Source organism: Carcharhinus amblyrhynchos, chromosome 3 (assembly GCF_965287045.1).
Source record: "Carcharhinus amblyrhynchos chromosome 3, sCarAmb.v2.hapA, whole genome shotgun sequence".
Classification (NCBI taxonomy): Eukaryota; Metazoa; Chordata; class Chondrichthyes; order Carcharhiniformes; family Carcharhinidae; genus Carcharhinus; species Carcharhinus amblyrhynchos.
This window is the reverse complement of record NC_137326.1, coordinates 17,738,434-17,751,289: the sequence shown is the minus strand read 5'-3', so window position 1 is coordinate 17,751,289 and position 12,856 is coordinate 17,738,434. Positions and strand designations below refer to the sequence as shown.

At 43.2% G+C, this 12,856-nt stretch overlaps 1 protein-coding gene across 2 annotated transcripts in view; it reads left to right on the top strand.

The window, feature by feature from the left end:
* The window catches only part of stab1 (stabilin 1), a 217,287-nt gene that overhangs the window by 117,235 nt on the left and 87,196 nt on the right, over nucleotides 1-12,856 (top strand). For both annotated transcript variants that reach the window (XM_080181778.1, XM_080181779.1), the window contains 3 exons: nucleotides 1,311-1,412; nucleotides 4,994-5,101; nucleotides 8,367-8,498. In XM_080181778.1, the coding sequence (XP_080037904.1) occupies nucleotides 1,311-1,412; nucleotides 4,994-5,101; nucleotides 8,367-8,498 (342 nt within the window). The remainder of the gene's footprint in view (nucleotides 1-1,310; nucleotides 1,413-4,993; nucleotides 5,102-8,366; nucleotides 8,499-12,856) is intronic.

Genomic DNA, 12,856 nt, shown 5'->3' with positions numbered 1-12,856 from the left:
ATAGAACATTACAGCGCAGTACAGGCCCTTCGGCCCTCGATGTTGCGCCGACCAGTGGAACCAATCTAATGACCCTCTAACCTAAACTATTCCAATGTTATCCATATGACTATCCACTGACCATTTGAACGCCCTTAAAGTTGGCGAGTCCACAACTGCTGCAGGCAGGGCATTCCACGACCTTACTACTCACTGAGTAAAGAACCTACCTCTGACATCCGTCCTATAATTACCATCCCTTAATTTAAAGCTATGTCCCCTCGTGTTAGCCATCACCATCCGAGGGAAAAGGCTCTCACTGTCCACCCTATCCAATCCTTTGATCATCTTGAATGCCTCAATTAGATCACCTCGTAACCTTCTTCTCTCTAATGAAAATAACCTCACGTCCCTCACCTTTTCATCATAAGACCTTCCCACCATACCAGGCAACATCCTGGTAAACCTCCTCTGCACCCTTTCCAATGCCTCCGCATCTTTCTTATAATGCGGCGACCAGAACTGTATGCAATACTCCAAGTGCGGCTGCACCAGAGTTTTGTACAGTTGTAACATGACCTCACGGCTCTGAAATTCAATTCCCCTACCAATAAAAGCCAACACAACGTATGCCTTCTTAACAACCTTATCAACCTGGGTGCCAACTTTCAGGGATCTGTGCACATGTACCCCGAGATCTCTCTGCTTGTCAACACTACTAAGAGTCCTTCCATTAGCCCTATAAAATTTACTGTTTAAAATAAGGGGTCACTCATTTAAGACAGAGATGAGGAAAGCATTGTTCTCTCAGAGGGCCGCGAGCGTCTGGAACTGTCTTCCTCAAAAGGCAGTGGACGCAGAGTCTTAAGTCAGAGCTTGGTAGATTTTGGATTAACAAGGGGGTGAAAGATTACTGGTGATAGGAAGGAATGTAAGATTGAAGTTATAGGCAGATCAACCATGATCTTATTGAATGGCTAAGCAGCTCGAGGGACCAAGTGGCCTACTCCTGCTCCTAATTTGTTTGTACTAGCAGATTGGTTAACTACTCCTCATTCTAAACCAATGGAAACTGGGAGTGAATGTATTTAAAGCAAGTTTGATTTCTGCTGTGAGTTTATTTGAATGTTAACCCAAGACCTGACACCAACCCACCTGTTTTTGGGTGTTAGTGTTAGCATTCAGTCCTATGTAACTCTTTCCTTGTCATTACTCGTGGTTTATATCTGTGCAGTGTAACGTATTTTCCACTAATATGTTATAAAGCACTTACAAAACATAACTGGTTTATTCAGAGCTGTTTTGTCTAATCTATGCTTTGTTATATTTAGATCTTATTCCCTCCTTCAGAAGATTTACCACCACTTCTGCCAAGTTTGTTGGATCTTCTGGAACAGCTGCCCCAATACTCTCATTTCAAACAATTATTACAGGTACAACTATATATGAAATATAGAATTACATTACTGTTTTATAACAGACATATCTGAATTGGAGTGTATGTTGATTTATAACGGTACATGGTACATAGTTTTTCCACAAGATATTTATAAATTGAATGAACCCTTTATTTTAACATTTCCACAGTATATTTGAGAAGTTGTATGTTTGGCCTACAAACCTATTATTTGGTAACCAATTGCCGCTAGCTGTTTGGGAAAGGAAGACATTCTCTCTCGTCAGTTTGCCCCACTTGTGAAGGTGCATATTCATGCTGATGTGATTTGATTCGAATTATTATTGTCCCATGTATTAGTATACAGTAAGAGTATTGTTTCTTGCATTATATAGACAAAGCATACCGTACATAGAGAAGGAAAGGAGAGAGTGCAGGGTGTAAAATCTTAGCTCGGGTGTTGAGAAAGATCAACTTAATACAAGGTGGAGCCATTCAAAAATCTGATGGCAGCAGGGAAGAAGCTGTTTTTGAGTTGGTTGGTACGTGACCTCAGACTTTTGTATCTTTTTCCTGACGGAAGAAGGTGGAAGAGAGAATGTCTGGAGTGTGTGGGGTCCTTGATGTGCAGTTCCACAGATATTGCCAGCTTTCTGGCAGCATGGTGGCACAGTGGTTAGCACTGCTGCCTCACAGTGCCAGGGACCCGGGTTCAATTCCCGGCTCGAGTCATTGTCTGTGTGGAGTTTGCACATTCTCCCCGTGTCAGCATGGGTTTCCTCCTGGTGCCTCTAGTTTCCTCCCACATTCTGAAAGGTGCATTGACCCAAATGAGCGCCGGAATGTGGCAAGTAGGGGAACTTCACAGTAACTTCTTTGCTGTGATAATGTAAGCCTTACTTGTGACTAATAAATAAATTTTAATTTACTTTCATATCCTACTGGATTGTTCATTAAAATAGAAGATTAAAAGGCAAATGAAGAAGGCAGGAAATTGGGCCTGTGCACAATCAGCTCTTGAGAAAGATCAAGATTTTGTGCAGACAGGAAGGGTTAAATGATCTCTACCTTTGTGGAAATTCTATGGACGGAATCTTCCGGTCTTAGAAGATTGTTGGGCAGAGGGGCCATTTCCAGGTTCTGACCCCGATGGTGTCTGCATTCAGCCTGCCTTTGAGGACTCCATGGGGGCAACCAATTAACAGACTATCGCCAACAGCGGCCTGTGAAAGCAGGAGCACCAATCAGAGTGGCCTGCGAAAGCAGGAGCACCAATCAGATCACATAAAGTTGATGGCCTTTGGGAGCCACTGGGAGAGGGGGCACCAGTGATGTAGGTGAATGATTGGCTGGACATCATCGTGGAATGGGAGTCCCTGCATGGGATGGCCTGTGGCTATGGCCCTTTGATCCCTATGACCCCTGAATGGAAGGATTGGAGGATCGCATAAAATGTTTCCCAGGCTTCAACCTGGGCGGCCACCTCCAAGTACCTGTCTGGGCTTCAGTCACAGTGTGGAGGGAGGACCATCCACTATTAGTGAGAAAGCGAAGCTGTCACCAATTTGCTGCCCAATGAGCATTTAATGATAATAATTAGGCCAGTGCTAGTGTGATCACTTACCCAGATCTGAGATTTTCTAATTTTGCTTCTGATCCCACATTGAAACCTGTCTGCATCATACTGGGAACATTCAACCCTAAATATCTGTTACATTTCATTTTTCAGCAGGGTCATTGTATAGCCTCAACTAGGGTCAAGGCTCTGACAGTAGACTGTGCTGCTGGCGATGAGGGTTTTCACACTAAAGTACCAAATGAAATGAAGATAGGTTATTTCTATATTATCTTATATTTAATAGCTTGTTCGGCCCCAATGAGTAGAGTGAAACTCATGTGATGCCTATATTTAAGAAAGGGAGTTAGTAAAATCCTGCTAATTGTAGGCCAGTTAGTTTGACTTCAGTTGTAGATAAGTCACTGAAAGGAATTATTGGAGATGTGGGGCAAAATTTTCTGGCTACGCACGCTCCAAAACCAGAAAATCCCGCCTGAGGTCAATGGACCTTTGCATGGCCCGGCCCCCATCCACGACAGTTCTAGTGGTGGGTGGGACAGTAAAATATTCCCCATGCTTTATGATCATGGTTATTAGGAAATTCTAAAAAGGCTTTTGGGATATTTTGAAGAGATCGTAATGTTGATTGTTGATGGTAGCTCGGAGATATTGCGCATTTCAATTTCCTCAAAATCTTTAAGTAAAAAGGCATAACAGACTGATCAGTATGATCCTGTGGTACTGTTGGTAGGACTTAAGCTGAATATCAAATTGATTATGAGGCAGTTATTATTATGGATAATATTTCTTTATGTGGTTCACTCATTCCAATTCTCAAAGTTATCCCCATGTGAAACTGGTGTGACATGCATTATCAATGAAGGTTAAAGTAAATGCAAATTACTCTCTAACAAATGTCCTATCCACAACACCAGTGTTATGCCTAGATGGCAAATTGAAAACCTATCTCAGGAGTCAAGGTACGTCTATTGCTCACCACTATCTATATCAATGATTTGATGGAAGGCACTGGGATCACATTTACTGATGGCCAACAATATGTAGAGGAAAAACGATCTCAGAGGCAAATCTTGAAGTTGAGAACATGGGTCCATGTGTAATATATCTGAGTGGATGTTTCAATATCTCCAAAGCTTTCAATAAAGTGCCGCTTATATCAATAAACATGGATGATGCATTTAGCCTCAGGCTAATGTCGGTTAGGGGTGTATCATGAAGAGTTATGAGCCTTACTTTCAAAGAAGGCCCTGTGGATATCAACACATATACCCTGCACCCATCAGTAACTCTCGGAATCTTCAGCTGAACTTTCTGACCTCTGGCTGCACTCTATACTATAGGCAGTGGGTGGTGTTGTGAGCACTTCAGATGTGCCCTTAGCACACTGAAGACATTTAAATGGTGTCCCCCACCATCCTTTTTGCTACAAACATATGGCAGCATCGCTAGAGTGTGTAAACTTTATGCACATTGATAGTAGATGGTGGTAGGCAACACAAACATGGGATTCATCACAGTTCAGCATAGTCCATACCTATGCTCAACCATCATCAACTGGAGTCACTGCACCCCTTTTTCTCCCTCAGACATCAAATATAATACATCCACTATCCCAAACCAACTAGCTGAGTAGATTAGGAATTAAACTTAGGCGCAGTTTCTAAAATAGGGCAGGAGTTGTGATGGGATGGTAAAATTTGGAGCGTAGCCAAGTCGCCAAATTTTCTTGTCCCGCCCGTGACAATGCTTGCTACTGCCGTGACAGGAAAACCCTGACCTATATTTGGCGAAGGACCTACTCCCATAGGAAAGGCTTGAAGCAGAAGAGTTTGGTTTGAGCTTAAGTCCAAAGATGGGATTTTACAGCCTCACTTTCCCCAAAATCCTAAAATCCCGCCTGAGGTTAATGGATCTTTCCATCCTCCATCTCTCGCCTGCTCCGATTTCTGTGGCATTGGGACAGTAAGATTTATATTTATCTTTTAATTTTAATGGAACAAAAGGTGATAATTCTTGACTTATTTCTTTTTTTCCTTTAGCGATACCATCTAATTGATGAGGTAGAATCGTCTGAACAGTACACTGTGCTAATACCAGATGATGCAACACTTGAAGAGTACTGCAGAGCGAACAATATTGAACAGCTGGTACGATTTCTGTTTTCGCCATGACTTGGTGAGGTGGACTTTCCCCCATGAACTTTGAATTGCTGGCCAGCAGAATGTGTTAGCTGGCAGCCTGGTAGCCACAATGCAAGGCTTGGTCCATTTTGAGGCAAGGCCTCAGTATCTTCAGGTCTTTCATCTATGATTGGAGATTGAGTACCCAGGGACATCCTGCTAGCTCCAGGCCATTGTGTTATTAGGCTTCTGGTTGACATCTGGGCAGAAAGGGGGAAGGTCGCCAGATCTATAAACAGACGTGCTGGGGAGGAAAGCCAGAGCATCAGTAGCCTTGGCTTGCTTTCTGGAATATTCTGACTCCTGGAAAGTGTAGAGGAGCTTAGGGATACTCCTCAGCTGGATGACCAGCTGGTCATGGTGTGTATGGTACATTCTCTCCTCAGTTCGAACCAAAAATGTCAATGGGGGTATATCACAGAATCTCAATCAGTATTTTGGACTAGTACCTGACTCAACTATCCAGCAATAGGCCCAAGAGAACATTGCCATGGCCACAGCAAAACCTGTCAGTCTGGGTTTACCATACGATGTGGAGATTTAACTGTACAACATGTGTCTTTCACTGTTAATCTAATGTTCTTGGAAACATAGAAATTGAAAGCAGGAGTGGGCCATTTAGCCCTTTGAACCTGCTCCACCATTCATTTTAATCATGGCTGATCATTAAATTCAATAGCCTGATCCTGATTCCACCCCATCCCCTCATATCCTATAAATCTGTTCTTGTGTTAAAGATGTTATTTATGACTATTGTTGGAGTCTTCTGAGATAGGATTTAACATCAACTTTATTCAAAACATAACTAGGAATAACTACATCCAGAATGAGACTTCATCCTTGCCACAAGGCTGTAAGACAGAACCTGATCACATAACTTTCACAAGAGGATGTGTACTATTTCATCTGCTTTTCACATTAACTTTTCCATTACAATTGCCAAGCTTGCTGTCCAGAAGTCAGTCTGATTGATAGGCCTATATCCGGAGGACTCCAGAGGAAGCCATAGGGTTGGGTTCGTCCAATCACTAACATGGGTCAATTCATCTACAATTGCGGGCAGTCACAGAGATATGGTGATGCAATCCCAGAGGGTGACATACATTGAGCCAATTCTGTGGAATGGGGTGGCGTCTGATGATGGGGTGAAGGGGAAGTTTGGAGGACCAAAAGGAAGAGCTCCTGTTTTTCTTGGCCCACAAGAAGTGCTCTGCATGACGCATGTCAGTCTTTGAGTCACCAATTTCTCAGGCCAAGGAAGATCAGCAGGCTATAATTAAACTTATAAAACAACATAAATCTGAAGCATCTAGCTTTGGTGAATCATTTAAATGACTATCCATCCCTTGAGTACCATTCCCTCTACTTTTTTTGTTGCTTTAAGTTTTCTTGCATGTCTTCTGCATGCCCATAATTTAAAGGGGCTTGCTCTGGAAATTCCAGGTTGGGGAGCTGTGCAGCTTAGTGGTAACATGCTCCCTGCTGCCTCCCCCTTGTTCCATCTGAGTGGGAGATAGTGACAGGAATATTGTTGTTGGAATAATAATCCAAAGACCAGGGTAATACTCTGAGGATTTGAATTCCACCAAGGCAGATGGTAAAATTTGAATTCAATAAAATTAAAAGTCTAATGATGATCTTGAAACCATTCTCAATCCTTTAGGGAAGGAAATCTGCTGTCCTTACCTGGTCTTGCTGACATGTGATTCCAGATTCACAGCAATGTGGTTGACTCTTAAATGCTATTATGGATGGGCACTATGATGCTTAAATCCTCTAAACAAATAATAAAAAGTAAAACCCAGGGTGGCACAGTGGTTACTACTGCTGCCCCACAGCACCAGGGACATGGGTTCAGTTCTGGCCTCAGTTGACAGCCTGTGTGGAGTTTGCAAATTCGCCCTCTGTCTGCGGGAATCTCCTCTGGTTTCTTTGCACACTCCAAAGATGTGCGGGTTAGGTTGATTGGCCATGCTAAATTCCCCTTAGTGACTGGGGGACTGGAAGGATAAATATGTGGGGATACGGGGATCAATCCTAGGTGAGATTGCTGTCGGTGCAGACTCAATGTGCTAAATAGCCTCCTTCCATGACTCTAATTACCCGCACATACCCAAATCTTATCTGCTCACCCATCTTAAAATTCCCCCAAAAATGTCAACTATATCTAATACTGAACTGGTGCAATTGAGGAGGTCTGCACCTGCTTGCACACGATATGACTCACCATTCGCGACACTTCAGATACTGAAGTAGTCCATGTCCAAATGCAGCAAGACAATATCCAGGCATGGACTGAAATGTGGCAAGTAATATTCACTCAATGCCAAGCAATGATCATCTCCAACAAGAGGATCTAACCGTTACTCTTTGGCATTCAATGGCCTTGCCATCACTGAATCCCCTACTTTTAACTACTGGGGCATTACCATTGACCCGGAACTGAATTGGATGAGCCATATAAAAGGGTGACATGGTAGAACAGTAGTTAATACCACTGCCTTATGGTGCCAAGGAGCCAGGCTCAGGTGACAGTATGGAGTTTGCATGTTTTCCCCATGTCTGCTTGGTTTTCTCTGGGTGCTCCAATTTCCTCCAACAGTCCAAAGATATGCAGGTTAGGTTGATTGGCCATGCTAAATTGTCCCTTAGTGTCAGGGAAATTAATAGATTAAATATGTAGGTTTATAGGGATAGGGCTTGGAAGGGGTGGTTGTTGGTACAATCTTGATGGATCAAATGGCCTCCTTCTGGACTGTAGGGATTGTATGATTCTATTAAGTAATACAAGAACAGGTCAAAGGCCAGGAATCATGCGGTGAGTAGTTCACCTCCTGCTTCCCCAAAGCCTGTCAAACACCTGCAAGGCCTGAGTCAGGAGTGTGACTGAATACTCTCCACATGCCAGAATAAGTGCAGTTCTAACAGCACTCGAAGTTTGACAACATACGGGACAAAGCAGCCATGGGAGAATGTGCAAACTCCACACAGACAGTGACTTGAGGCAGGAGGGAACCTGGGTTCCTGGCACTGAGGTACCAGTGCTAACCACTGTGCCACCATGCCACCTTCATGTACATGTAGGGGATTGGCATAAATCACATGACCAATGGTGACTATTCCAAAATATAACAGCTGGAGCTCTGCTTTCCAGCTGTGATTATAAGGTAGTGTATTATTCAGTTGTGGATACCTGGCTGTGCAACGTGAGTTGTTCCTCTTTCTTTTACAGGATAACAGCTCTGTGAAGTATCACATTATCCTTGGGGAGAAGCTCCTATACGATAAAATCAAGGATGGAATTCATAGAGGAACTATGCTGGGATCATCCTATCAAGTAATATTCTACACTAGGAAAGATCAGGTATGGAACATGCATGTGTTAGTAAGACTGTTCTTTTCCTTGCTACATCAGTTGCAGGCATTCAGGATGGTGTGTGATTCACACCTACAATAGGGAAGCATAGAATCATACAACATGGAAAGAGGCTGTTCAGCCCATCAAATCTATTCCATCTCTTCTGGTAGAGCTATCCAGTTAGTTCCCTTTGGTTTATTTCCCGTTGACTTCCAAATTTTCCCGTTAGATCCTGTGCAGCATGGTAGCAGAGTAATTAGCATTGCTGCCTCACAGCACCAGGGACCCGGGTTCAATCCTAGCCTCAGGTCACTGTCTGTGTAGGGTTTGCACATATTCCCCGTGTCTGCATGATTTTTCTCTGAGTGCTCTGGTTTCCTCCCACAGTCCAAAGAAGTATAGGTTAGGTCGAACAACACGCTAAATTGACCCTAGTGTCAGGGGGATTAGGAGAGTAAGTATGTGGAATCCAGGAATAAGACCTGGATGGGATTGTGATCAGTGCAGGCTTGATGGGCCAAATGGTCTACTTCTGGACCGTAAGAATTCTATGATCTTCTATGATCTAATTCCCATTTGAAAGTTGCCATTGAATCTTCTTCCCTTGCCCCTTTTGGCAGTGAACTGCAGCTCATAGCAACCCATTGCGTAAAGAAATGTCCCTATCTCACCAATTATTTTTAATCTGTGACTCTCTAACTCCTGCTGTTGGAATTAATTTTTCCTTATTTATCAATCAAAACCATTCACAATTTTGAGCACCTCAATTGAATCTATGTGAAAAGAAACATGTTTGCTCTGGTACCTGATCTCTGCACACCAAAATATTTAATGGTTTTCTTGGGAAGGCTTTGTAGCTTCCATGCACTTATCTCCAGGACTGAAGCTTGCAAAATCTGTGCCAATGGATTGGAAATAACTTGCAGAATATATAGCTGTTACAATCCAGTGAGAATGGGTAGAATGGCTCCCTTTTCCCAATCCTTGTTTGGCCACAACAGATTTTTTTTAAAAAGATGCTTGCCAATTCAGTGAATGTTTAACTACTTAAGTGCTGTGACTGTAAAAGATACACACAAATGCTTTCCTTGCACATTGTTTTAAAAATCGAGGAGAGTATTTATTGTTCTTAATTCCCAATCTTAGTAAAACTAATAAAATGCTCTGACTCTCACACATATGCGTTCAAGACTACACACACATACATACACACACACATGCACATGTTGTGAAGTGCATGGAAAGATTAAGTAGCCTCTTAAAGTTTAATATTTATATATTCTCTTTTGAAACTAGCTGGGTTGATTCTTCTACCTGCAGTGAGTGGATGGTTGAAACAACAGGTAAGGCTTGAGCTTGCAGGCTCATGGAGATAGAGAGATAGTACGCACTCAAGGGTCTTGAATCTTGTGGTCTTTGGCCTAAAGTAAAGCAGTTTCTTAAAAAGTTAGTTGGCTCATTGCCAACTGACCAGCTACCCAAATATGGCCAAAGCAAGCTGATTCCAGGTATATGGTCAAACATGATTTGATAATGGCTGGCCGACATGATTTGATTATGGCTGGATGAGTTTCTTCCTCAGTTAGGGCCCCTTAGTCAAAGTGATTGTGTCTGATGGCTTGTTTCCCACCCAGTTGAATACACATGTGCTGTCTGGATGTTTTGCGAATGGGTCAAGCGATGGATTCATTCACAGCCCTCTCAGGTGATTGTCTTTGATGGGATCTTTTACTGGCTTTGTAATTTGCAGGGTACAGTTATGCAAGTCTTCAGCCATTTTAGTTCTGCTGTTTTTAATCACTGGAATGCTACTATTCAATCTTTTAAAACTCAACCAGTGGTTTCAGCCCAATAAATAAATAAAAGTCATTTTCAAAAAAATGTAACTCTCAGACTCTCAAAAAAAATGGCAGGGCTATTGGAATGAACAGACGAATGGAACTTATTGGTAGCTTTTTCAGAGAATGAACGTCTGAATGGCCATCTTCTATACTACATAATTCTCTGATTCAACTACAAACCACACCACAGCATCCTGTGTCAACACCACATCTTGAGCTGCCACCAGGCCTAGTCTGCAGCTGGTTTTCAACAAGAGACTGAGGAGACCTCAAAACCAAAATGACCTCCAGAAGCTATTAAAGCACAGAGTCAGGCCTGCGCCATATCAAGTACGGGGAAAAACTGAATCGTAAGCAAGTTCTCAGCATGTCTATTGCTTCCAGCTGTATATCACACTGAAGCAGGATCATAACAGAATACTATATACCAGTTTATATACCAGAAGAACAGGGCACAGGGGCAAGTGTTATTGACTTAAGTACATCAGCCCTTGCTGTTAATGTAATAAAGACACATTACTTTAAAGTTTAAATGTAATTACTTTCTTTAAATGTAAATAGTTTTCACATGAACAGCACTGCAGAGCATTGCTGATTCATAAAGAACAAAAGACTCAATTAAAGATACAGGCAAAATTTTACAGGCTGTCACCAGCGGCTTTGCAAATAGGGGTTGAGCATTTAAAATTCCCCAGATAGCCTTTCTTCCACCTTCCCACTTACCTCAACCTGTCCACAATTTTACAGTGGCACAAGTGAGGCCTAGACTGGCCTCGCCACCCTTCTCCAAAATTGAGGCACTTACCTGAGAATTGAGTAACCACTCAAAGGCCATTTCGTGCCGGCTTCAATTTTAAGAGTCTGGAGGAATTGGAGTAGGGGGGAGGCCTGGAAATTCATCAAGCTTGGGCCCAGGACATAAAGTGAGGGTGGGGGGGCACACTTCCTTCAACATTGGACACCCCTCACAAAGTCTGCCACCTGCAAGTGGTCCCTCACACTCCACCCTCTCAAACATCTTCTCGAACTAACCTCCCCAGCTCCAACCCTGCCATGAGAGTAGCCATATTTACCTGGTCATGGACTCCATAATTTTAAATCTTGAGACTGCTTGTAGACCCAGTCCCGGCCAGAGCTGCTGCTGGGACTACAGAGCTGCCAGCCAATCAGATTGGTGGTTAGCTTTCTGAGGTGGGACTTCCTTCTGAGTGAGGGACATAAGTGTCATCTCCAGCCAAATAACACTCCTTGGAGAATCAAATGGCTGCGGGACAATCGACATCTGTGGGGAAATCCTGCAACCTGAAAGATCCTGCCTCTGTGTTAGAGCTTACGAAACATTCCTTATGTGCCTGACAAGTTTCCCCTTGCTCCTAATCGTCATCTGCTGCCTCCCATTCCTCCTCATCCTCTAATCTTTCAGCTTGCTGCTCATTTTCAACCAGTGGTAGAAAATCTCTTTGAATGTCTGCTAACTATGTTCTTATGTTTCAAATGTGGAATCTTCCAGTCCCTCCAGCAGCAGGAAGCTTGGGGGCAGGGGGAATTGAATTTGGCATGAGAACAAAAATCAGTTCCCCGACGGCAGGATTAACCTTTGCAATCGAATTCTCAGCACTTTGAATGTGGGCTGCAGATGTATTGAGTTTCTGGCTGTACAATGACGGGAACCTCTTTGCATGTATTAGCATATCATGCGTGCTCATTAAAAGGCCAGCTTGCCAGAATTAAGATCCCCTTCCAACTTAAGTTCTCGGCAGCAAGAAATTAGAGCATTCACTTTTACAACGCGTATCAGTGGTGTGCACCTGGCAAGGTAGACATCTTCCGTCATTAACAATGAGTCGCAGCTGCATTGACCTCTTTGGGAAGCCCTTGTAAATGACAGCCTATGCTTACAAGTGGTGACAATGGCGAGAGAAGGATAATCAAGTGGTGAAGGATGGGGCAGTGACTGGACAAAAATGGATGGGGTAGTACAAGTTGTCTGGGCATGCTTTAAATATGATGCACAAACTTTTGACCCCATGAGATGATATTGAAGATGGCAACTTCCTGACTGCTCCCTGCCATAAGAATTGGCAAACTCCTCACAGATGCAGATTTAATAAGCTGTACAGCACAAGATTGCATGTGGTCAGTTGTCCTGCTACCTCAGCGAAAATAGCTCCCACTTCCACCCCCCTCCTGCCCCACCAAACATGTACTCCTGAACGGAAGATCCCAGCCAAATGCTGGAATTCTACCGCCCTGCATGCCACAAAATCGGAGTGGACGAGGGGTGGACAATTGGGAATGCCTGTTGACTTTGGGTGGGATTTTCTAGTCTTGGGTCAAGCAAGGCTGTAAAATCCCGCCTGTAGTCTTTAGAGGGTGTATGAAAATTGCATGGTTGCATCCAAATAATGAATGAGTAACTAATACCTTTGAGGAATATTTATAATTTTCTTAAGGTATGGGCATTGCAGGCAGTCCCTCGTAACTCTATTCCCATGCATAATTATTTGGCAGCCATTGGCACTC